General features: G+C 59.0%; 4 protein-coding genes across 4 annotated transcripts; 2 read left to right on the top strand and 2 right to left on the bottom strand.

Moving 5' to 3' along the window:
• Nucleotides 1–351: 351 nt before the first annotated feature.
• ITGA10 (integrin subunit alpha 10) lies at nucleotides 352–10,249 on the bottom strand (the record flags this gene model as incomplete). The annotated part of the gene is made up of 30 exons (XM_082298644.1): nucleotides 352–408; nucleotides 636–806; nucleotides 1,038–1,130; nucleotides 1,241–1,354; nucleotides 1,466–1,549; nucleotides 1,628–1,741; nucleotides 1,807–1,891; nucleotides 1,979–2,062; nucleotides 2,162–2,238; nucleotides 2,315–2,407; nucleotides 2,823–2,964; nucleotides 3,035–3,120; nucleotides 3,195–3,302; nucleotides 3,405–3,547; nucleotides 4,218–4,384; nucleotides 4,793–4,923; nucleotides 5,024–5,227; nucleotides 5,510–5,653; nucleotides 5,742–5,890; nucleotides 6,177–6,321; nucleotides 6,470–6,543; nucleotides 6,636–6,801; nucleotides 6,885–7,035; nucleotides 7,403–7,551; nucleotides 8,092–8,219; nucleotides 8,289–8,403; nucleotides 8,502–8,581; nucleotides 8,663–8,760; nucleotides 9,364–9,475; nucleotides 10,198–10,249. 30 exons carry the CDS (start codon nucleotides 10,247–10,249, stop codon nucleotides 352–354), a joined length of 3,516 nt encoding a protein of 1,171 aa, XP_082154770.1.
• A 1,930-nt stretch (nucleotides 10,250–12,179) lies between these two features.
• Nucleotides 12,180–15,059, bottom strand: PEX11B (peroxisomal biogenesis factor 11 beta). Its single transcript, XM_082298815.1, has 4 exons — nucleotides 14,901–15,059; nucleotides 14,514–14,641; nucleotides 14,215–14,416; nucleotides 12,180–13,716 (listed from the first exon to the last, which is right to left on the bottom strand). The coding sequence occupies exons 1-4, from the start codon at nucleotides 14,954–14,956 to the stop codon at nucleotides 13,347–13,349; spliced, it is 756 nt and encodes a 251-aa protein (XP_082154941.1). The 5' UTR covers nucleotides 14,957–15,059; the 3' UTR covers nucleotides 12,180–13,346.
• Nucleotides 15,060–15,512: 453 nt separating this feature from the next.
• On the top strand, nucleotides 15,513–21,350 carry LIX1L (limb and CNS expressed 1 like). Its single transcript, XM_082298884.1, has 6 exons — nucleotides 15,513–15,815; nucleotides 16,063–16,226; nucleotides 17,176–17,316; nucleotides 17,938–18,033; nucleotides 19,397–19,474; nucleotides 19,560–21,350. The coding sequence occupies exons 1-6, from the start codon at nucleotides 15,524–15,526 to the stop codon at nucleotides 19,800–19,802; spliced, it is 1,014 nt and encodes a 337-aa protein (XP_082155010.1). The 5' UTR covers nucleotides 15,513–15,523; the 3' UTR covers nucleotides 19,803–21,350.
• A 338-nt stretch (nucleotides 21,351–21,688) lies between these two features.
• Nucleotides 21,689–24,545, top strand: RBM8A (RNA binding motif protein 8A). Its single transcript, XM_082298444.1, has 6 exons — nucleotides 21,689–21,765; nucleotides 22,353–22,412; nucleotides 22,521–22,598; nucleotides 23,175–23,311; nucleotides 23,702–23,838; nucleotides 24,153–24,545. The coding sequence occupies exons 1-6, from the start codon at nucleotides 21,699–21,701 to the stop codon at nucleotides 24,196–24,198; spliced, it is 525 nt and encodes a 174-aa protein (XP_082154570.1). The 5' UTR covers nucleotides 21,689–21,698; the 3' UTR covers nucleotides 24,199–24,545.
• Nucleotides 24,546–24,594: the final 49 nt, after the last annotated feature.

The raw sequence follows: 24,594 nt of genomic DNA, 5'->3' as shown, positions 1-24,594 counted from the left end.
TCTGAAACCAGAGAGGGCTGGGATTTGGATCTCCCCCATCCTTCTGTGTTGTATTTGGGATCAGTCCGGAAGTTTTTCCCTGGATAAAGAAGCATTCCTGTTCCCAGATCATCTGCGTGCACGGGGATGCAGGACACGGCATTACCGCAGGCCGGAGCTTTATTGCTGGAGCTGCTCCATTCCGGCTCACTCCCACTTTTCCCACTTCCACATGTGCCCCCAGGCCCTCTGGCTCCACCCTCGGGCCACCAGCCTCATCCCTCTGCCTGCCCAGGAGTCCCGAGCCCCGGGATGGGCCCGGAATGTGTCCCAGGAGGTTCCGGAATGTCCTCCCGCGGCAGAGCTGCCACCTCAGTGCTCCTCGTCCTCCTCCTCCCGGGAGGGCTTCCGGTGGGAGAAGAATCCCAGCTGGAGGCAAGGGGAGAAGAGGAAGGGATTGGGGGAGTGGAAATGTCCTCCCTCGGGGGGACATTGACACCTCCCCCTCGGGATGGCATCATGACCCTCTGAAGGTGACATTGTGACCCTCCCCCAGGGTGATATCATAGCCCTCCCAAGGTGATATCACGACCCGCCCCCCCCCTCCTCCCGGGTGGCATCACACCCCACCCAAAGCGGCATCATGACCCCCTCACCCTCCAGAGGCCAAGGCTGAGCAGCGCCAGGAGCAGGAGCCCCCCCAGGGCACTGCCCCCCAGAATCCACAGGGACACGGGCACCCGCCTTCCCTGGAGCACTTCCAGCACCAGCTGCAGGAACACAGGGATTGGCAAGAGGAACAGAGGATTTGGGGGAGAAGATGAGGACTGGGGGAGAGGGGGGGAAACAGGGAATTTGGGGAGGAAAAATGAGGACGGGGAAACAGAGAATTTGGGGGAGAAAACTGACTTGGCTGGAAAGAAGGAATTTCGGAGGAAAAGCCAAGGGTAAGAGGGGAAACAGGGATGGGGGTTAAAACAGGCATTGAGGGAGAACGGGGAATCTGGGGAGGAAAACAAGGATGGAGGGGGGAAAATGGGGAATTGGGGGCGTCCTACCTCCCTGCGCTGTGCCCCCTTCTCCAGCACCAACACGCCCCCCGCAACCCCCAGCCAGACACTGCTGACAATCCTCACACTCTGGAATTTCACCTGGATATGGGAAAAGGTGTGGGGGTCTGAGCCACGCGTCGTCCCCCACCCGGGATCCTCCTTGGAGCAGGGGGACTCCCTAATCCCCTGCGTGCCCCCGCTTTACTCACTCCACTGAAGAAGCTGTCGTGGAGAGTGCGGAGGAGCTGGACAGAGACTCCCCCGCCGCGCTCCAGTCTCCCCAAGCGGCAGCTCAGCTCCTGGCACCAGGTGTTGGAACAGTCCTGGGGGGCAAAAATTTGGGGGGGAGTTGTGGGCACCCGCCCGAACCCTCCAAATCCTCGGGGGGGGGGGGGGGGGAGGAAAGGAGGGGGGGAGGATGCAACAATCCCTACCAGCCTGTCCACGTGCAGCAGGGCCTCAGGGGGCACCGGGACCACCTGTGTCCCCTCAGGGGGGGGTTGCAGCACACAAGTGGCCTGGGGAGGGAGAGAGGGAGTTCAAAGGGAGGGCGCAGGGACCGCCCTGGAACCCTCCTAAGTGTCCCCCATACTCACGTTGTCAGCCAGGACACGGGTGACAGACAGGATGGTGGCCTGGCGGTGGCCCAGTGCTGGTAGGGCCATGTGCAGTGTGACGTTCTGGATGGGGTAGCACCCAAAATTCTGCACCTGGAAGGGCGCACGATGAGCCAGGGCTCCCCTGGGTGCTGCTCCCCAGGCCCCCGTCATCTCACCTTGACCGTGGTGGTGAACTCGGGGCCGGAGCTGTGGGTGAAGGTGCCAAGGGGATGAACCTCGTAGCGATGCAGGTCGGTATTACTGGGGGGGGGGGCACACAGGAGGGTCACACCGTGTGTGTCCCCCTCTGTGATCCCCCCGCTCTGCCTCATGTTCTCCCAGCCCCACCTGGACAGGAACAGGTCAGGCTCATAGAGGATGGGGACAGAAAGCTTGACGACGTTGTCCTCTGGTGTTGCCTCGGTGCTGTCACTGGACAGGGAGGACACTCCGGAGGATCCCCAGACTCCACCCACACTCCGGTGGTGGGGCCCCTCCCCCGAGGGTTCAGCGATCCCCCCACACCCCTACCTGGTGGCCTGGAGCATGACTTCGGCATGGTCCAGAAGGACGGAGCAGCTGAACTCCAGCTCCAGGGTGAAGGACACCTGGGGGGGCTCAGACAGGTGTGGTGGGGGTTTGGGGGGGGTCCCAAGGGGCTCATGGGGGTCTCAGGCGTCCTACCTTGGCCTGTGAGCGGAAGACGGGGTACCCAACACTGCAGTGCTGGCGGTGGCCCCCCAGGGCTGAGCACTCCAACTTCACCGTGCTGGGATCCTGCCAGGGGGACACGATGGGGGCCAGGACATGGAGTTGGGGGACTTGGGGCACTGGGAGGTGGCAGCAATAGACCCCCACAGGGGGATACTGGGGGGGCCACAGTGGACCAGTGGAACCTGATCTCCCACCTAGGAGGGGTTGGGGACACGATGGACCCCCATGTCCCAAATGGAATGAGCTGGGGACACAGTGGACCCCCAGCTCCCACCTGGGAGACGCTGGGGACACAACATACACCGCTGTCCCACTTGAAATGGTTTTGGGGACCCGATGCACTCCAACCCATCCCACCTGGAATGGGTTGGGACAAGAATGACCTCGAGGTTCTCCAAAGACCTGGGTCTCCATCTTTGCCCTGGTGGGAGAGTTTGGAGGGGCTCCTCAGGGATTTGGGCCCACCCCCAGGCTGTACCTGGAGCACGAGACTGGAGAAGTGGAGGTTCCCGGGCAGGTGCAGGCACAGGCTGGCATTGTAGGCATTCTCCTTCTGGTTCTCCAGCTCCACCTCCACCAGCATCCGCCTCCGGCCCTTCCGCAGGATGTGGGGGCTCTGCCTGGAGGCCGAGGGGGGTCACAGGGGATCCCAGGGACGCCATGAGGACACTGGGGGGACACTGGAGGTACCTGGAGCCCACAATGTCCATGGTGGCCTTGAGCACCAAGTCGGTGACACACTCATCATCATCCCCACAATCCTTGAAAAACGGGATCTGGAAGGAGCCAGGGGTGATCCTGGTGTCCGGGGATGATCCCAGTGTCCAGAGACACCCCTTCCAATACCCACCAGTTTATGGATGGTGGTGGGAGATGCCTCATCCAGCACCGACCTCGCAGCTGCATCCAGGCCCCAGGTGAGGGTGAGGCTGAGGGGCCGCAGGTAATCTGAAGTGTCCTGCAGAATCAAGGGATCCCATCAGCCTCATTCCAGTCAGACCCTGGGAATGGGGGGTGGGAAGAGCCCTCCCATGGGGCAGGGAGGAGTCCTGGGGCTGACCAGGACGTGGAAAGGGATGCGGACGCAGCTCTGCCTTCCCAGTGGGAACTCAATACGGCGCTGGAGCAGCCGGCGGGCACCCGAGTCAAAGGCAGCACGGGATCCTGGGATCCGCTCCTCCAGGGATACGTTGTACCGGAGATCTGGGGGATAAGGGAGCGGGTCAGGAACCAAGACACCTGTGGGAGTGGGTGCACCCCACCCCAGGATGCTCCAGTGGGACTCCAGGGAGGTCCTGGGATGCTCCAGGGACACGCTGGGCTGCACCGGTGAGGCTCCAGGGAAGGTTCAGATGCTCCAGGATGTTGTGGTGTGCTCCAATGGGGCTCCAGGGATATGAGTGCTCTGTTGATATTCAAGGCACACTGCAGGATGCTCCTGGGAGATTCCATGGCCACCCTGGGATGCTCCAGGGGTGGTCCAGGATCACTAATATACGGTCTAGAAAGATTAAGGGAATGCCCATGGGACACTCCAGGGACATTGTGATCCTCCAGCAACACCCTGGGATGATCGAGGGCCCTCAGGATGCTCCAGAGATGCTCCAGGAATTCTCCAGGACACCCTGAGACACTTCAGGAATGTTCCAGGGACACTCTGGGACGCTCCTGGAATGTTCTGGACGCTCCCAGGTTCTCTAAGGATCCCACCCTGGGATTCTCTGGGGACAGCCAGGGATGCTCTGGTAATACCCTGGGATGTTCCAAGGATGCTCCGGGACCATTTGGGATGCTTCTGGGATGCTCCAGGGACAGCCAGAGATGCTCCAAGAATGCTCCAAGGACCCTGCGGTCCGCCATTGCCAACACTCACCGATATCCATGTCCACGGGGTTCCGTGTGCGTGTCTCGGCACGGAAGCAGATCCGGGCCCGGAGGCAGACGGCACTGGAGCCGCTGCGCTGGCAGTTCCGTCGTGTAACACTGACAGCCGCCGGCTCCACAGACATCCACGCGGACACCTGCACGATCCAGCGGGACCTGAGGGACACAGTCACACCTGAAATCTCATCGGGATCATGTGGGGACAGGGACATCCACCCTGCCCTACCCTGGATCTTGTCACAGGGGAAACTGAGGCATGGAGAGCCCTGGGAGGATCCCGGGAGCATCCCAGGTTCCCCACAAGAGGAAACTGAGGCAGGGAGTGCCTGTCCCCCCGAATGTCCCCATAACCCACATGTCACTATTCCCGGCGTGTCCCTGTCCCCGGGGTGCCCCCATCCCCCCATCTCCCTGTTACGGATGTGTCCCTGTCCCCCGCAAGTCCCTGTTCCCTGGGATGTCCCTGCCCCCCCGGGATGTTTCTGTCCTTCTCCATGTCCTTATTCCCGGGGTATCCTTGTGGCCGGGGTGTCCCTGTCCCCGACCACCTGGACCCCTACTCACCGCAGCACTACAGCCGCACCCTGCGCCCCCACGGCCACGTCCACCAGCCCGTCCCCGTCCATGTCCACCCGTCCGTCCACGCTGATCCCGAAATACCGGAGGCTCCACCCCAGGGCCGCCGCCTCGATGCGCTGGGAACCAGCGTTGTGGCATCGCCACTGGCTCGTACAGGGTTGTGCTCACCGAAACCGTGGCACCCAGCTCCTCCCAGCGCTCCCAGCGCCGTCTCACCTGCTTGTACTGGGGCAGGAGGGTGCCCGGGGCGCCGTGGAACACGTAGAGAGCCCCGCGGTGCCCGTCCTCCAGCGGAGCTCCCACCACGGCTCCAGTCAGCCCGTCCTGGCTCAGGTTCGGCACCGCGCCCAGGGCGGAGCCGAATCTGGAATCCTGCGGCCTCGGCTCGGGGTGCAGCGACCCCGCGGGGATCAGGCGGTCCTGGGAGGTGCGGAGGGGCCCTCGGTACCCCCACGGGATAGGCACCCCCTCAATCCCACTGTGTTCCCCCGACCCCCTCAAATCCCCTCAGTCCCTTGCATCCCTCCAATCCCTCAGCATCCCGCTGATCCTCCCAATCCCCTGCCCGCAGAGCACCCCGCTCCCTCTGTCTATCCTAGCTCCCTGCCCCTCTCACCTGCCCCCTACCCAGCCCTTCACCTGCCCCACACCGTGTAGCTACCTCCCCCCTTGACCCCTCCAGGCCGACACCTGCCCTCTCACCTGCCCCACACGGTACACATAGACCCTCCCCGTCTCCCTGCTCTGGCCCCCCAGGTAGGTGGGTGCTGCCACCAGCAGAAGGTCACTGTCCCCATCTCCCTCCAGGTCCAGGGCCAAGACCTCGCTGCCGAAGTAGGAGCCGATCTGGGGATGCAGGGGGCTGTGAGGCTGAGAGGGGGTGGGGGGCCCAAACTCCCCCCAAAGAACCTCAAGGCCCCCAGCCGCCCCCCACCTGCTCCCCCATTAGTGCCTGGGCCACCGTCACGGTCCCTGTGGGGTCCAGCTGGAAGAGGACAACTTTGCCCTTGTGCTGGAATCGAGGGGCTCCAGCCACAAACAAGCGCTGCCCCCCCGGGAGCTGCAGCGAGGACACGGAGTACCCTGGGGGGGGAAGCAGGGTCAGCGGGGGGGACAGCCCTGGGGAGACAGGGTCCCCAGTGTGTTCCTGGGGCACCCCAAATATACAGGACATGGAGCACCCCTGGGACGTGGAGCATTTCTGGATCACCAAGCATCCCAAATATCCATTACATGGAGCATCCCCACTTCATCCCTGATCTCCAGGACATGAAACATCCCTGATTCATCTCAAATCCCAAGGATATGGAGTATGCCTGGTTCACCTCACATCCCTCGGGACACCCTCATCCCTTGGGATCCCCCATACCCAGATACGCTGCATGGTTCTTCAGCTCCAGGGGGAATTCCTCCTGAAACGCTTCGCGGGGTGGGACAATGCGTCCACGCTGGCTCTCCTCCAGCACACCGCCCTCCCAGTCATAGGCTCCCACCATTCCAAAGAGGATCCCATCCTGCCAGGATGAGTGGGACATGTCACCCTGGGGACACCACAATGCCTCAGTGTCCCCGACCCCCACCGATGTCACTCTCCCATCCCAGGACACTCAGCAGGGCTGGGATGGGCTGAGGATTATTTTCCACCTTTCCCAGTGGGATCACCTCGAGGCGGTGGATGGAGAAGCCAATCTGGGACATCTCCAGCTCAAAGGCGCTCTCGTTGTCTCCATGGGTGCCTGACCGGGGCAGGAAGGAGACTCTGTTCCTCCAGCTGTGCTTCCAGCTGGAATTCCCAGCCCTTCCCGGGATCCCAGCCTCAAGCCGGCACCTTCCAGGCTGAAGATCCGATCTCCCAGAGCATCCACAATGTCACTGAGGGCAGCCTCATCTGTGACATTGAAGAAATACTTCTCATCGGGGTCGCTGGCGATGGACTTGATCTCCCGGATGAAATCCTCGGGATCCTGCTGCCGACGCAGGTAGTGCCCCAGGACCTAAGGGAGGGACAGGGGTCAGCAGGAGCCCCCCCCGAGGTTAAGGGGAATGCAGGGGTGTGGCTCGGTGGGAGGGGCCTCACAGCGATGGCGTAGCGGGTGACATTGTGCCGGTCACACTCCGCCAGCGCCTCCGGCAGCTCGTCCCCATCGTGGGACTCTCCGTCCGTCACCACCAGCAGCAGCCGCGTGGCCCCCGGGCGCCCACCTTGCTCCGGGCTGAAGGACTCTGTGCTGCAGGAACGTGGCTGGCAGAATGAGCCCCTCTTCCATCCCCATCCTAATACTCTTCCCAGTCCTGACTCTGCTCCCAACCCTGACCCTGATCTCAACCCCAACCCTGATCCAGATCCCAGTCCCGATCCTGAGCCCAATACCAACCCCAACCCCAGTCCAAATCCTGACTTGATCCCAAGCCTGATACCAATTCCAATACTGATCCTTATTCAAATCCTGATCGCAACCTAGACCCTAATCCCAATTCTGATCCCAATCCCAGCCCCACTCCCTCTCCCAGTCCCAATCCTGATCTCAATCCTGACGCCAGTCCTGTCCCCAATCCCGGCCCCAATCCCACTCGCATTCCCATTCCAGAGCCCACCATGCCTGCCGGATGGCCATGGCCGTGCGTGTCTCCCTCCCCTCCTGACGCGTCAGGTTCCGGGCGGCCTCAAGCAGGCGCTGGGCCGTGGGGTGCTGCCCCAGTGCCCACTCCTGCACCAGCCGCTCCCCATACTGCAGCACCCCCACCTGAAACAGGGAGAGTCAGAGCCAGAGGGAGCCCCAAATCCACAGGGACATCCCTCAAATCCCCAGAGTGCTGCCCCGGCATCTGCTCCTGCACCACCCACTCCCTGTATGGCAGCCTACCTCACATTTCAAACGGGGGGAAACCTGAGCCAAGGATCCCCCCAAATCCACAGGGAGCTCCCCCAAATCCCACGGGAACCCCTAATCCCTGGAAAAGGGCACTTTTGGCCCCTCCAAAGCCATCTCCAGCCGGCATAGTCCTGGGGACAATGACGTCGCCCCAGGGTGGCATCTCCACAGGGGTGGCATCACCCCGGGACAATGGCATCACCTTGGGGAAAATGGTGTCACTTTAGGGGTAGCACCATCCCGGGGGCGGCATCACCCTGGGATAACGGCATCACCCCAGGGACAGTAACATCACTCCAAGGCTGGCATCACCCCAGGGGCAACAGCATTGCCCTGGAGACAATCACCTTGCCCTGGAGACACTATCCCAGCCTTGGGGACACCGTGGTGGCCAAGGTACCACGCCCTGACCTGGGTCTGCCCAGGACCAATGAAGAAGCGTCCCAGGATGTTCCCAAGGAATGCCTGCACCTCCTCCCAGGGGTAGATGCTGTTGGAGCCGTCCAGAACCAGGATGATGTCCATGTAGGTGGAACAACCTGGCAGGGAACACGGTGACACCAGGGTGGCACATCTGAGTACATCCCAGTACGTCCCACCCTACTCACGCTGTGCTGTGGGTGCAATGGTCCCCACAAGCTGGAGCTCCTCATTGAGTTGGACACAGCGGCCAGAGCTGAACACAGAGGTGCCACATTCCTGGGACCAAAGTGGGGCGCATGCCTTGGGGGGTGACATGAGGACACAACAGTGGGTGATGTCCATCTCCCTCCTCCATCCCCTGCCACGCCTCAGCTTTCCTCTGTGGACGCTCTTCTTACCACAAATCCACCATCCTTGGAGTCCACCAGCGTCATCCCAAGGTGTCCAGCGCTGCTGCGGAGCCACGGAGCCGCGGCCCCTTGAGGACATGGGGACAAAAGCGAGGTGAGCACCGTGGGGCCCCCAGGCCTCACCGGTCACAGCCACCCCGCCCCGGTACCGAGGCTGGCCTTGGCACAGGAAGAATTTTGGAGTCCCACGCTGCACTTGTAGATGTCACCTTGACCATTCCCATCCCACGGGGCTCCCACCAGCAGCCTGGAGGGACAAGGAGGGGACACAGAGAGGGAAACGTAGTGGACACCGGGGATGTCATCACCCCCGCCCCACTCCAAGCCAGCCGCCACGTTTCGGGGGCACCGTGCCAGGCTCTGCCGCCCACACCGTGGCACCGAGGCCACTTCCGTCTGTCTGTCCAGCCGTCTGGCCACAGCCTCCTGCTGCTCCGGCCCCTGCCCTTCTGTGCTTCCTCTTCTCAACCTCAATCTCCTCCCTCCCTGCCTCAGTTCCTCCTTCCCAAACTCACTTCTCCGGCTTCCCACCTCAGTTTTGTCTTCGCACCTCAGTTTGCCCCTCCCTTCTCCCCTTTTTTGACTCAGTTTCCCCCACCCACCCTCAGTTTCCCTCTTCCCCTTCTCAGTTCCCTCTTTCCCATCTCACTGCCCCCTTCCTGTTTCCCCTTTCCTACCCCACTTTCCCCTTTCCTACCTCACTTTTCCCTTACCTACCTCATTTTCCCCCTCCTTGCTTCAGCTTCCCTTTCCCCACCCTCCTTCTCCCCTTCCCACCTCAATCTCCCCTTTCCTGCCTCAGTTTCCCCTTCTCTCCCATCTCCCCCGGGTCCCCTCGGGTATCACTCACCACTTGTTCCCATCGCCCCCCCACTGCAGCACCCGGTACCCAAACTGGGACTCGGGGGACCCCTGGAAGACCCGCGGCTGCCCCACGTCGATGTTGAATCCCTCACAGAGTCCTGGGGAAGTGACGGAGGGTCCTAAGGGTGGGGAGGGCAACCCGCACCCATCCAACGGCACCCGGGAGGGGGATTGGGGTGCCCGGCGCCCCACTGGGGGGGGGAGAAAACTGCGAGGAAGAGGGGAGGCACCCCATGGAGAACCCCCAGCACCCCAAACACATCTCTGCCACCCAAATTAAGTCCCTAGCCCCGACCCGAAGCCCCGCGGTGCCCAGCGCTGCCCACGTGCCTCAGTTTCCACCGCGGCGGGGAGCGTGGGGGGGCCCCAATGGGTCGCAGACAGGCGGGGGGGGTGAACCGGCCCCGACCCCCCCGGGGGAAGGGCGGGGGGAGGGGGTGGAAAAGCGCTTTTTTGTCTTTGAAAAAAAAAAAAAAAGAAGAAGAAAAAAGATTTTCCATTAAAGCCGGGTTTTAGCTCCTCTTACGGGTTCCCCTTCCCACCCTCACCCCAAATCCAAGGAGATTTAGGGGTCTTCTCCCTCTAAAAAAGCTCCAAAATATATTGGGCGGGGGCAATGACCAAAACCGGCCTGGTTTACCCCAACCTTCTCCCCCCCCCCCCGCCCCCCAGACATTCAGCGAGGGGGGAACCACGCGTGGTTGCACTCGGACTAATGAGTACCCGGCTCCGCACCCTCCCTCCTTCTCCAACAGTCCCAAAACACCCCGAAATTGCCCAAAAACAGGGGACTGGGGGAGGGAAGGGTGGGGGCTGTTACCTGGGAGCAGGAAGAGCGCCAGAAGCATCCCCCGGCTCTCCGTGCCCCACATCGCCGTGCTGCAGCTCAAAGGTGACTCTGGCTCCAGCCGGGACAAAATCCCGGGGTTTTTCCCTTTTTTTTCCCTCTTTTTTTCAGTATATTTCCCCTCCTCCTTCATCTTCAATTGGCTGCTAAAAATAAATGTGGTTTTGGAGGGGGGGTGGGGGGCAAAGAGTTCGGGAAAAAAAACAGGCGAGGTGGCACAAACAGGAAAAAGGGGAGCGGGAAGAAGGGAGGAGGTGGGTGCAGGATTTTGTGGGGGGCGCCGGGCGTTCCAGGGGCGCTGGAAGGGGATTTTTCACTTTTCCTGGCAAAATGGGGTGGGAAAAGCGTGTGTCTCCCCCAGGGACCAAACCACACAGAGGTGGCAGTGGCACTTGGATCTTCCCCGTGGGGACCGTCAGGAGGGGGATTGGAATAAGGGGTCTTTGGAGTCCCCGTTGGGCTCTGGGTGGGGTTCGGTTTGGGCTTGGGTGGATTTTGTGCGGATTTAGGTGGATTTTGGATTGCCACGTCCTCCGGGTGACACTGCCACCTCCCGGACTGAGATTTTGAGTGGGTTCGGGAGGAAAAAAAAAAAAAAAAAAAAAAAAAAAAAGGAAAAAAAATTCAAACTCTGCGATTTAGGACAGAGGCAAACTTGTGCTGCCAGCGGCTGTGGGATGGGCTGGAAATTTCGGGGAAAAAAATAAGGAATGAGGAGAAAAACAGACAAACAGCGACTGTGCAGCCCCAGCTGTGGCCACGGACGGCCCCGCCCAGGTAGGGCCCCACTGGCATAGGTAGGGCCCGCCCAGATCACAGGGGAAACTGAGGCACAGGGGGAGCCTCCTCCCACTCCAGATTCTTTCTCCTTCCCAATGCCCAAACGCCACCGGACAACCCAAATCCCCCTCCAAAATCCCTCTGCCGCACCTTACACACCACAACTTCCCCCCCCCCCCCCCCAAAGGTCCCCGTGGCAGCCCCTGGGGTGCAGAAAGTTGGAGTCCGGGCTCAGCCGGGGCAGGAACAGACGCCAGAGAGACAGGATGGGAATGGGATGGGGCAGGGAAGGGACTGGGTATCCCCTCCGCCCACCCTTTGACCCGAGGGAAAAATAGGGATGTCCCCTACCTCCCAGCTCCAGGGCTTCTCCAAAGTCCCCTGAAACCATGGGAGGGTCCCAGCCCAGTGCCCCCAGTTCAGCCCAGTACTCCCAGTCCAGCATTCTCAGCCTATCCCAGTGCCCCCAATCCAGCATTCCTGCACCTGGGATGGGGTAACCTTGGATGTACAGACAGATGGGAAATGAGGTGCTGGGGAGCAGCTGCAGGAAGGGCCCTGGGGTTGCTCGTCAGTGGCCAGTTGGGTCTGAACCAGAAGTGTCCTGGCAGCCAGGAGGGACATCCATGTCCTGGGGGGCAGCAGGCAGGGATCGAGAGGGGACTGACCTGCTCTGCTCTAGGCTGGGGCAGCCTCACCCCCAATCCTGGGGGTAGTTTGGGGCACCTAAACATAAAAAAACCATTAAATTACTGGACAGTGTCCAAAGGAACGACACAAGGATGGAGAAGGGTCCGGAGGGGCCACACAAAGAGTGGCTGAGGGCACTTGTGTTGTTTCAGCCTGGAGGAGACTGAGGGGAGACTTTGGGAATCTGCAGCTCTGATCTCTGCCCCCTGTGACCAGGGACAGGACCCGAGGGAACAGCTGAACAGGCTCCCCAGGGAATGATCGCAGCCCCAAGAGCTCCAGAAGTGTTTGGACAATGCTCTCAGGGTGGGATTGTTGTGCTGTCTGTGCAGGGCCAGGAGCTGGACTCAGTGATCCTAGTGGGTCCCTTCCAGCTTGGGATATTCTGTATGATTCCCAGACCACCCCAGTATCCTGCATTTCCCCAAATCCCAAGACACAGGGACTGGAGGCTGCTGCACTTTAATAATTAAATTAATTAATTAATTACACTGACACTGTGGGATCCCCTGGAACACTTCCCGCCCATCCCAATTCCCACAGGGAAATACACTGCTTCAAAGCCTTTAATGCCTGGTTTTCCCAGGAAGAAGCCTTTGGCACAGCCCAGATGGGCCCAGGAGTGCGCGGTGTTTTGATATGGAGCTCCCAAAAAATCTTCAAGAGGATATTCCTGCTCTCCCAGGGACAGATACAAGGATAATCTGCCTCTGGAATTAAGTAATTCCCAGCTCCCAGTGTGTCCCTGCGTCCAGGGCTTAGTAATAGACATCAGAGCTGGGTTGGGGCCACACACAATCCAGTGTCACAGAATCCAGGGAAAAAGGGAATTCAGTGAGGCAGCAGCACCAGGAATACTGGGTGCAGGGAATCCCGACAGAGAACCAGCCACACTCTGATTTACCCCAAAAAACGCCACTGAACAGGCTATCTGGGAAGGGAAGTGCAGCCGAGGTGGATCTGTGTGGTTCTGGGCAGAGGAAGGGAGGTGGATCTGCTGGGAAGCACTCAGGATGCCAAGTCCCCTCCGTGTTCTCCAAAGGAGAAAAATCCATATGGGAATGCTGGGAGTAATCCTTCAGCTGGGCGCAACTCAGTCTGGTCACTTCTTTCCCCCAGGTTTTCAGGGAGGGTTCAGGAGGGCAAATTCCTGCCGAAATCTTCCCTCAAAGCCATGGATTTATCCCTGACACCCACTCTTCCCATTCTCCTCTCCCTGCACTCGGATTTCTTCTAAGGCAGGAAAATTGTCCAAACGATTTGCAGTTGGATACACTATCTGGCACTGGAACCATCGCAATGCCCTGGCTTCGCATCCACCCCACCGCTCCAAAAACCGTGAGAAGCCCCCAGCGATCCACATTTTTCAGCCCCAAATATTCCCCGCTAGTCGGCTCTATGTTAAAGGTGCTTCCCAGACAGAAAGGGGGAATGTTGAGCCTCTAAAATTGCTGGAAAAGTCAATGGGAAGAAACACATTTCGGGAGCTGATGTCCCTGTGGGATTCAACGTTGTATCCAATGCTGGAACCTTGTGGCTCCAAGGAGTCAGGAATGATGGGAATGGAATGAGCCAGTCAGCTCCGGAGGTGTCACAGCCCCTGGGATAAGCCCCCAGGATTCCCAAACATCCCAAGGAGGTTCCTGGGATAATTACGGCTTCAGTTTGAGCCAGGGATGGAGGATGGTGAGGATGGAGAGCACAGAGGAGGTGAGGCCACAGAATGCCACGATTCCTGGACTGCTCCGGCACAGCCCCAGCTTTTCCAGCGGGATCATCAGGTCACAAGCATTCCGGAGCAGGTCCAGCAGTAGTGGAGGGTTGTCCCGGAGCACCTGGAGCAGGAGCTGCAGCTGGAACTGCAGGTGGAGCCGGAGACGCTGGATCCTGCCGTCAGCCTGGAGCTGGGGCCTGTTTTCTGGGCTCTTCCCGCGCTTCCTGGCCACCTCCGTGCGCTCCAGCAGCACCCGGATCTCGTAGGCGTCCCGGCTCAGGTTCACTACCAAAGCAAACAGGTAATACCTGGGAAAAACAGGGAACAGGGATGAGAGAGTGGGAAACCGTGGCAGCAGAAGTCTCTGGCCACTCCCAACAGCCACAGAAATGCCTGGGGGGGTGGAAGAGCCATGTTCAGCAGGCAGGAACCTGCTCTCCCATGGGGATTCTATTCCCTGCCCTCACTCCATTTCCATTGCCCAGTCTCCCTCAGAAAGCCTTTCCCTGACCTCCTTCAGAAATTCACTAGTTGCTCTCCCTGGATGAATTTCATTCCCTGCCTTCTCTTGGGGAGCTCATTGCCTACTCTCCTTCAGTAATTCCACCCCCTGTCCTCTTTTGGGAATTCCATTCCCTATTCTCCCCAGGGGAATCCCATTCTCTGCTCTCCCTCAGGAATCCTATTCCCTGCTCTCGCTTGGCAACCCCACCTCCCTGCTCTGCTCACCCGACAGACCTGAGGAGGCTTTTCCAACCTTCCTTTCACAAATGCCCCACCAAATCCAGACACCTCTCCCCACACACCTGAAGGACCTCTGGCTCCACTTGTCCGTGTCAAGGCCGGGCAGGATCCCAGTTTTCCCGGCCCACAGGACGTTGTCACAGGCCAGGAAGAGGGCACGGTTCAGGTGGGACAGGGTGAGGCAGAAGCGCAGGACAGGGTCGGGTAGATGCAGCGAGCGCTGAGCCCCCCCCAGGGCCTCGGCCGAGCCCCCCAAGCGCAGCACTGCAGGAGGGGGACACGAGGGGGTCACCGGGAGTTTCCGGATCCCCAGAGCCGCCCTGTCCCCCCTCAAAACTGCCCTGACCCCCCCCCCACTCACGCTTGCGGCCCAGGCTCAGATGAGCCTCCAGGTGCTGGAGGCGGCTCAGGGTCCCGGAGCTGCCCCCGGAGCCGTTCCCGGCGCGGATCAGCGCGGCCCCAGCCAAGGCACAGGCGTACTGGGCGGCCCTGGGGACAACGAGAGAGTCAGGAGGGGGCAGGGGGCACTGGGGACATCACCCCGGGGCCTCGGACCCCCCTTCTCTGGGCTCTAAGGCATCCGTGACGGCCCACCCGCCGCCCCGGGATTTTGGGACCCCCGTGATCCCCCTCCCCGGGCTCTCCGTGATCCCCGCTGCTCCCGTGACCGCCCCCTCCGAACCTCCATGACCCCCTTGCCCCGGACCCCCCCCGTCTGCCCGCTGGGCCCCAGAAGCCGAGGCTGCACCTGAGGAGGCGCTCCCGGGCCTGGCTCTGGGCGCTGAAGCGCACCCAGGCCTCCATGGTGGCGCGGGGCCACACCGGGCCCGGTCCCGAGCGCGATCCCGGTCCCGAGCCCGGCTGAGCGTCACTTCCGGGAGCCGCCGCGGCTCGTTCCCATTGGCTGTGAGAGGATCCGCCCGCTCCCACCAAAACAGAGTCCAGGAATGGGCGACAGCCGCAATCTCCGCCTCTAAATCTGTGTCGAAGAGTTTGATTGGTTTCTTTTGTCATTAATCGCTCCTCCTGATCAACAAGAGTGTGACTGCCATCCCGTAGCCCCATCTCTGCTCTTTTGTGCTTCCTGCATTTTGATTCGTTTGTTTCCGTGCCACCGTGACAAGCCCCGCAGAGCGATTGGACAACGGCCGCTAATCCCCGCCCCCTGACGGCCCCGCGACCACACACCGCTATTTGTGTCAGTGGGCGAGTGCGCCGCGCCCTGTCCCCGCCCCGCCAGTCGCGCACCGCGTTCTGATTGGCTTGCTGCTTCTCTCTGCTCCGCCCCCTCACCGAACCGGCGCTTCTATTGGGCAGCTTGGCGCGGAGCGGCGCTGATTGACAGCGCGGCGCTGGGGAGGGAGCGCGGCTATGGAGGCGGTGCGGGCGCAGCGGCTGCAGCCCGGGGTGGGCGCGGGGCCCCGCGGGGCCCGGCCCGGCCTCACCGGAGCCCCTGCAGGGCTCGGACCGGCAGCGGGAACGGGGTCGGGGCTGGGGCCGGGGCTGGGGCTGCCGCCGCCGCCGCCCCCGCTGGGTCTGCAGGGGCCCCCCGCGCCTCCCGGGACCGGGGCCGGGGCCGTGCCCGGGCCGCCCGCGGTGCTGCGGGAGGCGGTGGAGGCCGTGGTGCGGAGCTTCGCCAAACACACGCAGGGCTACGGCCGCGGTGAGCGGGACCGGGGGCGAACAGGCGATGCCGACGGACGGCGGGGGGGGGAGGGAGGGGGGGGGATAAGATTTTCCCTTATTCCCTTTTTTCACTCTTCCTTATTTCCATGCCCCATTTCCTTCCTTCCTCACCCCCTTCTCCTTCCCCCCTTGCCCCTTTCCCTTCTTTCCGTGCCCCATTTCCACGCTGCCATGCCAATCCCGGGGGGTTCTGCCCGGCTGGTTCTCCCGGCTGTGTCCGGCAGTGAACGTGGTGGAGGCGCTGCAGGAATTCTGGCAGATGAAGCAATCGCGCGGGGCCGAGCTGCGCAACGGCGCCCTGGTACTCTACGAGATGGTCCCGGCCGCCAGCCCCCCCTACGTCTGCTATGTCACCCTGCCCGGGGGCAGCTGCTTCGGCAGCTTCCAGGTACGATCCCGACCCCGGGAATGCCTCACCTGGGCCCCCACCGGAATCGTTTCCCAAATATCTCCTCCCTGCGCAGGCGTTCTCCTGCCGATTCCAGCCCCTGGGTCTGGCTCTAAACATCTTTAGTTCCAAGGAAATTTAATTGCAAGTTGCTCCTGGCCTGTAAATCCTCACCAGATCCCTATCTGGGAAGATTTGTCTGTGGATTGTGGTACTTTTTGTGTCCTTTATTCCCTGTCCTGGTCACCTACACCTTAGTGCTGAAGTAGGAGATGGGATATCAGGGAAAACTGTTGGATTGGCTGGATCTGATCCTTTCTTCTCCCTCCCAGGATTCAATCCTTCCTTTTCCTTCCCAGGATTAGGCAGGGGGATAAACTGGCAGAGGAATATTCCTGTGCCAGGGCTCAGGATTTGTCCCAAAACCTCTTCTCCAGATGCCAAAAGACTCTGGAAATCAAATCAGAGCATTGGATCATGGGGTCCTGGAATGGCTTGGGTTGGAGGGAACCTTAAACACCATCCAATTCCAACCCTGTGCTGTGGGCAGGGAACATGCCACTGGAGGAATCCATCCCTTTACCCCTCCTGGGAAAACTCCTGACCCAAATCCCTCACCAAAGAGATTAAAGTCCCAATGTCCCATCAAGTCCTGGCTGTGTTCCAGATTCCTTCCTGCCCTTCCTCTTGGCTGGGGAAATACATCCAAAGGAAACAATTCCAGCAGCCACAGAGTCATCCCATCCCAAAATCCTGGTCTTTGGGGGGAATTTGGGAACGGTTTGGGTTTGAGGTAATTAATTAATTGACAATGCAGTGGGAGGTTCTGAACCTCTTTTGATTCTGGGAGTGCAACTTCTTAATTCCACCCCCACTCAATTCCCATTCCCGGTGATCCACGGGGTGTCGGGATCCTGGGAATGTCCCGACGGTGGCTGTGTGTCCCCAGTTCTGTCCCACTAAGGCTGAGGCGCGCCGGAGCGCAGCCAAGATCGCGCTGATGAATTCCGTGTTCAACGAGCACCCTTCCCGCCGGATCACTGACGACTTCATCGAGAAGAGTGTCTCCGAGGCCCTGGCATCCTTCAACGTGAGGATGGGGATGAAAAATCCTGGGAAAAACCTCAAATCAGGGGATTAGAACCCCTTGGTGGGGGGGGGGGGGAGTTGATGGAGTATTAAGATTTTAAGTGTAGCTTAATTCCCATTCTTCTACTCTTTGTGCTGCATTCCAGGGTGGAATAACGAGGCTGAGGTGTGGATTTTCCTGGCCTTTCTGTGACTGGGTTGTCACATCCTCGTTTTCCTTAAAGCAAAGATTTTCCAGGAATTTTAGTTTCTATCACGGGGAGCTTTGCACTCTCATTTTCCTGCTCTGATTAAGTCGGAGGGAATTCTTGCCATGCGGCCCACAGTGCTCTGTGGGCTCCAGGATGTTGTGAGAGCCTTGGAATCAGTGCAGGAAAAATCCTGTTCCCAGGGGATTCCTTGCTCCAGGAGAGCCAAATGTATCCAGGTGCTGTCCCAGATTTGTCCAGGGAGTGCCAGAGTGGCCCATGCCATGCGGTCGCAGCTGGATTAGCTGGATAAGAGTGTGACACCTCAGCCTGTGCTGGCATCAGGCTGTCCTCTGGGAATTCCAGGAGTGGGGATAGTGTAGCGGGAGCAGGTCCGGTGGGAATGGCAGCTCCTGTCTGGAATGTCTCTGCAGGGCAATCGAGAGGAGGCGGATAATCCCAACACTGGGATCGGGGCCTTCCGCTTCATGCTGGAGTCCAACAAGGGAAAATCCATGCTGGAGTTCCAGGTACTGTTTCCAATTTTTGCAGCTACTGTTCCTGATCTACCCAGGTGCCATTCCTGATTTGGTTAAGGGATATTTGGGTTGATCTCCCAGCTGCATTTTTAGTCTTTTCTATGGAAAATGAACTCAGGGTTTCCTTCTGATTCTGGTCGGATTTGGGGTACTTCCAGGTGCAGCAAAGTCCTTGGAATTGGGTTTCTCAGTGTCAGGGAAGTATCCCACTTTGATATTTCCAGGTGGCACCTCCAAATGTCGTAATTGCAGCAGTCCAGTTAATTAGTGGGATTCATCTCCCCCTGAAAACAAGGAAGCAAGAGCTCTCACAAGGAAAGTGGGAAGATCTTTCCCCCAAAGAGACTTTGATTTTGGAATTGGGAGTCAGTGGTGTCATGACACTGCCCCAAACCACAGGGATATCCTTGTATCCCATTGGAATGTGGGAATGTGGCTGGGAAGAACATCTGGACAATGGGAAGTCTGAGCTGCCAAGGGAAGGTGCTGGAACATGGATCAGGATTAGGAGAACTGGGAATGGAGAGTCCTCTGGGGTTTATTCCAGCCTTTCCAAAGAAACAGCTGGGAGCAGAGCCAGGGAAATCAAGTTTGGAACTCCCTGTCCATCGCAGGATGTTGTTCCAGTAGTTCCTTGGGATTCCTGAATCCTTTTAATCTCAACTTGGCCTTGGGTAGGGACTGGGAATGATTCTGGAGCACACATCACCAGAGCTGGATTTTCATTAGAGGACAAATCTGGCCATGACACTGCTCCAGGGTTTGGATCCAGCTTTGGAATGTGGCTGTGTTTGGGATTCTGTACTTTTCCAACCCCTCTATTGGCTCCTTTCCCTGGTATGGGAATGCTCCGGGGCAGGAGGTGTTTATGTTCGGGGCCCTGTTTACAGATGGAGACTCTGGGATGGAGATTCCCAGCTCCATCTGGGTTTGGGAAGCCTGACAGGTCCCAGTTTTTAGGCAGAATTTGTGTGGACTGGAGGGAGAAATCACTGGAAAACTGGAATTGTCCCTGGTGCTGCCAGTGGTTCAGCTTGGAGAGGAGAATCCCAGAATTCCCAGGACACAGGGAGCATTGGAGGCTCTGTCTCCATTGTAGTCCACATTAATCAGGGAATTTTGCCCCAGTGTCCTGGTGCTGGTGGTGCCTGAGGCTGAATCCATGTCCAGGGAAGCTGCCCCATCTCTGGAAGTGCTCCAGGCCGAGTTAGAAGGGGCTCAGAGCCACCCAGGCAGGTGTCCGGTGTCCCTCTTGGGCTCCATGTGACTCACAAGGTCCCTCCTGCCCCGCCCCACGATTCCGTGATCCCGGTCCTGTATCTGCTCTCATCCTGCCTCCCTCTTGCCATTCCAGGAGCTGATGACGGTCTTCCAGCTGTTGCACTGGAACGGGAGCCTGAAGGCCATGCGGGAGCGTCAGTGCTCGCGCCAGGTGAGTCCGGGACTGCTCAGGGGCCACCTCGATCCCGCTGCTCCTTCCCATTCCTAAGCTTCCCCCTGCATCCCATTCCCACCAGGAAGTCCTGGCTCACTATTCCCACCGTGCTCTGGACGATGACATCCGGAACCAGATGGCCCTGGACTGGGTGAACCGGGAGCAGAGCATTCCGGGTGCCCTTTCCCGGGAGCTGGCAGCCACAGAGCGGGAGCTGGATGAGGCCCGGCTGGCCGGGAAGGAGCTGCGATTCCATAAGGAGAAGAAGGACATCCTGCTGCTGGCGGCTGGCCAGCTGGGCTCGGCGCACTCCTCTGGCTGCTGAACCCCAGGATCCTGCCCCAGGATCCCTCCTGGTGCTCCTGACACCCTTTCCTGAATCCCGGCCCGTTTGCACATTTGAAAGAAATTTAGGGAAAAAGCTCCAGAATGGATTTTAGCAGTTTCATCCTGGTTTTTAGAGCTGCTCCTCAGTCTTCTCATTCCCTGGAGAATGTCTTATTCCCTTGAGAACCCCTTATTCCCTAGGGAAGTTTTTATTCCCTAGGAATTCCTCATTCCCTGCAGAATTTTTTCTGTCCCTTATTTTTGGGGTTCCAATCACAGTTTTTGTCCTCTCCGGACTCCATTGGTACTGGAGCAGGCAGGATTCCATGGAATCCAGTGTTTCCTCTGGAAAAGTCCTTTGGACCCAATGCCTGGCACCCCCTCTGTCCTATAGCAGAAAGGGATCAATTGAACCTTCTTGATGAGCTCCTTAATTAAATCTCAATAGATGCCAACATGTGCAATATCCAAAGGGAGTGAAAACTGGGGTTTGGAGTTAAATGTGGGATCAGCCCACAGCATTCCAGTCCCAAGCACAGCACGATCTGCAGCTCCCCCTGGAATTGCCCTGTCTGTGACCAAACATCAGCATTGGCCTTTTCCTGGAAGGTTGGAAAAGTCTTGGAGAGTTTGGGAATGAGGGAGGGATTTGCACTAATCATTCCCTCTTGTATCCATATGGAATTTAGACTATATTTAGCTTTAAAAACCTCTTTTATGACATGGAATTGTTCAAACAGCTCCGAGTTCCCCCAGGAAAATGTCCGTTCATCCATGGAAATTTCCATCTTACTCCCCTTTTCCCTAGCAGACTGGAAATACAAACTATAATCCCAAAACAGAATTCCTTCTTCACCCCAGCTTAGAGCTTTTCCCACTTCTTATCCTCTTAAACCCTTCAGATTCCATTATTCTACCCTGCTTCTTCCCTCTGCCTGACTGCAGGATATTCCAGCAATAACCATTGTTTTAGGATAATATTGGAATAATTCCATTATCTGTAGGTACCCCACTTTTATATCCGCATCCTAACGAGACTATGTTGGGGGTTTATATATTTTTTATACTTTCTGCAACACTATTAACATTTGATGTCGCTGGAAATGGGATTTAAAAGGGATGAGGGGTTGTGGAGTGTCATTTTCCTGAAATATTGGAAAATTTGGATTTGGGAATAACGTGGAGTTAGTCCCGCAATTTATTCCCCTGATTCCGCACGTGAGGGAATCCCTGAAGCTCCTCCCAGCACTTCCAGTGGCTTCCTTAGGCTCCGGGTGAACAGATCCGGGAGGATTTGGGGGTTTCTATCCCTGTGGAAGAAAAGAAAGAAAAAGAAAAGGGAAGAAACCGGATATTCCATTGCTTGTGGGATTGGGGCGCCGATTCAGAGGCTCCAGATCCCCTTGGAAGGTGTAAAATGAACAAATTCAAGTTTTCTCAGTATGGAAAAAGTTGTGCTCCTTGTGGAGGCAGTGAAATTAACGGGAATCCGGCGGGATAGACACTGGTGTGGAATTTGTACAATAAAACCAGCGATATTGCTTAACTTTGGTGCTCTTGCTCATTTTGTGGGGCCAGTCGTGCCCAAAAACCGCTCTGAGCCGCCTCTGCGGGGTTCAAAATCCCCGGGGACAAGAGAAGCAGCCCGACCTTCTCAGTATGGCGGCAAGACGTCGTGACCCTCCCAGCATGTCTGAACGGGCGCTTCCGCCAGGCGCCCTCCCCAATATGGCCGCGCCGGTACTTCCGCCACACACCCTCCCCAATATGGCCGCGACGGTACTTCCGCCACACACCCTCCCCAATATGGCCGCGCCGGTACTTCCGCCACACACCCTCCCACTATGGCGGCCCTTCCGGCGCGTTCCCGGCGTGCCCCAGTACACTGGGCAAGATGGCGGACGTGCTGGATCTTCATGAGGCGGGCGGAGAGGATTTCGCTATGGACGAGGATGGGGACGGTGAGCGCGGGGCTGGGGCGATACCGTCCGGCCCAGAGCGGCCCCGCAGACCGATCCGGCCCGGCCCCGGCTTAGCGAAGCCGCTCTCGCCGCCTCTGGCCGCGCCCCCAAACCCCGTCGGCCTCACGGACAGCCCCGGCCCGGGGCGGGTTATTCCCGGCCTGGGGTGGGGGTTCCTGTCGTTCCCAGGGGGCTCCTGCTCGGCGATGGGGGGTCATTCCCGGCTCAGGGGGTCATTCCCAGCATGGGAGATGGATCCTGCCTATCCGAAAGGGGTCATTCGCGGCTCATGGGATGATTCCTGGCCCGGGGGGACTCTGGGGGTCCTGTCCGGCCCAGGGGAGGTCATTCCCATCATGGGGAGACTGTCCTGTCTTTCCCGGGGGTGTCCCTGCCTGTACTAGGGGGCCCTGCCCAGCCCAGGTGGGTCTTTCCCGACCCAGAGACATCCTTCCAAGCCCAGGGGGTCATTCCTAGCCCAGGGGGACACTTCCCAACCAGGATCGGGGGTCCCTGTCCATCCGGGGGGCCCCTGCTCCTGCTGACTCCATGATCCTGGTCCCTCCCTGCAATTCCCACCCCACCAGAGAGCATCCACAAGCTGAAGGAAAAGGCCAAGAAGCGGAAGGGCCGTGGCTTCGGCTCAGGTGAGGCCCCAAAACACCCCCAAACCCCTTCCCTGGTGCTCTGGGAGGGGCTGGGTGACCCTGCCGGTCGGGGACCCTGCTCTTCCCCCATTTTTCTCTCCTTTCCAGAGGAAGGATCCCGCGCTCGGGTGCGCGAAGATTACGACAGCGTCGAGCAGGACGGGGACGAGCCAGGGCCACAGAGATGTGAGGGGGGGACACTGGGGACCTGGAGGGGTTCATGAGGTCTCTGTAGCTCAAGGCCAGGGCTCCCTTCCCCTCCCTCATTCCCAGGATTTATTTTAGGGCAAACCCCAGCTCCGTATCCCCTTCCCAAGGGTGGAAATGGGGGAATTTGGGGAAGCAGCTCCTTCCTGAGAACCCTACGGCCTCCAAGTGTCGCCAGGGGCACTTCCCCCGTGGAAGGGAGGGGGAATGAGGGTGGAGGGAGGGGTGTCCTGGGCTCTGGATTGGGGCTGAGCCCTGCTGGGATGAGCTTTCCCCAACCTCACCCAGGATTTATGGACTCTGGGTCTCCATCTCCCTTTCCTAGCTATGAAAAATGAATGATTCTGAGTGACAGACCCTTTCCTGGGGACCCCCCATGGGAAGGAGAAGGAATTGGGGCCATGCTGGGATAATTCTTCCCCACCTTCCCAGGATCACTTTTGGATCAATCCCCAAATCTCAGCCTTGGGGGATCCATGTCCCCTCCCCAAGACAAGGGATTTTGGGGGGGAAAGCTCTGTTCCCAGCTCTGTGACCCCCCCTGTTCCCACCCAGCCGTGGAGGGCTGGATCCTGTTTGTGACAGGGGTGCACGAGGAGGCCACAGAGGAGGACGTGCATGACCGATTTGCCGAATTTGGTGAGATCAAGAACATCCACCTGAACCTGGACCGGCGCACGGGATACCTCAAGGTGGGGGGGGGGCTCATGGGGAACCCCTGGGCTCCATCTCAGCTTGGGGGAGGCTGTGGGCTGGGAGGTGCCATGGGTGCATCCAAAAACTAAGCCAATTCTGGGGGTCATGGGGGCCCCTGCACCTCAAAATTGACTTATTGGGAGGTCTCTGCATCCCAAAACTAAAATGAGGGGGTGGGGCTGTGAGCTGGATTCCCCTAGTGCCTGGCGTCATTCCCATTCCTGGTCCTGATCCCAGGGTGAGCTGGAGGTTCCTGCAGTGCCTGGGCTCGTTCCTGTTCCCAAACCCGGGATGTCAGGGGGTCCATGCATCCCAAACCTGAGCTGGGAGTTCCCCTGGTGTCCCGGCTTATTCCCAATCCCGTTCCCAATCCAATCCCATCCCAGGGCTACACGCTGGTGGAGTACGAGACATACAAGGAGGCGCAGGCGGCCATGGAGGGGCTCAACGGGCAGGAGCTCATGGGGCAGCCGGTCAGCGTTGACTGGTGCTTCGTCAGGGGACCCCCCAAGGGCAAGCGGAGGTGAGGGAATTCCTGGGAATTCTAGGAGCTGGGAATGGGAGGGGACCTGTGGGAGCATTGGAACCCTCAGCTAGGGGAATGGGGGCATTCCATGCCCTGTCATGAGGGTGGTGGGGTTAAAGTAGGGATGAACACCCCAAAATGCACTTCTCGTAGACTCCTTCCTTCCCTCTCCTTTCCCCCATTTTCTGCCCCCTTTTTGCCATCTTTCCTCCCCTTTTCCTCCTCCTTTTTTTCCTTTCCCCTTTCCCTTATCCTCTTTTCCCTTACCTCCTTTTCCTCTTTCCCTTCCCCACCTCTTCCCTGTTTTACAGGGGTGGGCGCCGGCGGAGCCGCAGTCCAGACCGGCGCCGCCGATGATGGATCCAGACTTCCGCCCATTTGTGTTCTGAGTCCAAACTGGGGGAAACTGGGAAAACTGGGCTTTGTACACAGCCCTGAGGAGCCAAACCAGCTCCATCCCTGGGGAAATTGGGGTTTTATGGGATTTTATTGTTTTGAAAGGACAAATATGAGGGAAGCAGCAGTCTCTGAGGGTTGGGGGGGTTTCCCTTAGGTTTGGGGGGATCCCTCCCAGTCCCCCCATCCCAGTACATCCCAGGAGATTTTTCCATGCCCCAGGCAAATGGTTCCTAAACATCCCATGGTATTTATCCAAACAGGAATTCCTTGTTTTCTGTTAAATAACAAGATTTTGTCTAAATTTGTCTTCTTGTTCTTTGTCCTTCATTAAAGATCCCCAGCCCCTCCCATGCC

Source organism: Coloeus monedula (assembly GCF_965178545.1).
Source record: "Coloeus monedula genome assembly, chromosome: 29".
Classification (NCBI taxonomy): Eukaryota; Metazoa; Chordata; class Aves; order Passeriformes; family Corvidae; genus Coloeus; species Coloeus monedula.
This window is presented reverse-complemented; position numbering and strand designations above follow the sequence as displayed.

Coding starts and splice junctions, on each gene's coding strand:
- PEX11B (XM_082298815.1), bottom strand. CDS start 14,956: ATGGAGGCCTGGGTGCGCTTCAGCGCCCAGAGCCAGGCCCGGGAGCGC. Junction 14,642..14,900: donor GCCCGGGAGCGCCTCCTCAG/GTGCAGCCTCGG, acceptor CGTTGTCCCCAG/GGCCGCCCAGTACGCCTGTG. Junction 13,717..14,214: donor TGGAGCCAGAGGTCCTTCAG/GTGTGTGGGGAG, acceptor TGTTTTTCCCAG/GTATTACCTGTTTGCTTTGG.
- LIX1L (XM_082298884.1), top strand. CDS start 15,524: ATGGAGGCGGTGCGGGCGCAGCGGCTGCAGCCCGGGGTGGGCGCGGGG. Junction 15,816..16,062: donor CACGCAGGGCTACGGCCGCG/GTGAGCGGGACC, acceptor TGTGTCCGGCAG/TGAACGTGGTGGAGGCGCTG. Junction 16,227..17,175: donor GCTGCTTCGGCAGCTTCCAG/GTACGATCCCGA, acceptor GTGTGTCCCCAG/TTCTGTCCCACTAAGGCTGA.
- RBM8A (XM_082298444.1), top strand. CDS start 21,699: ATGGCGGACGTGCTGGATCTTCATGAGGCGGGCGGAGAGGATTTCGCT. Junction 21,766..22,352: donor TATGGACGAGGATGGGGACG/GTGAGCGCGGGG, acceptor CCACCCCACCAG/AGAGCATCCACAAGCTGAAG. Junction 23,839..24,152: donor CCCCCCAAGGGCAAGCGGAG/GTGAGGGAATTC, acceptor CCTGTTTTACAG/GGGTGGGCGCCGGCGGAGCC.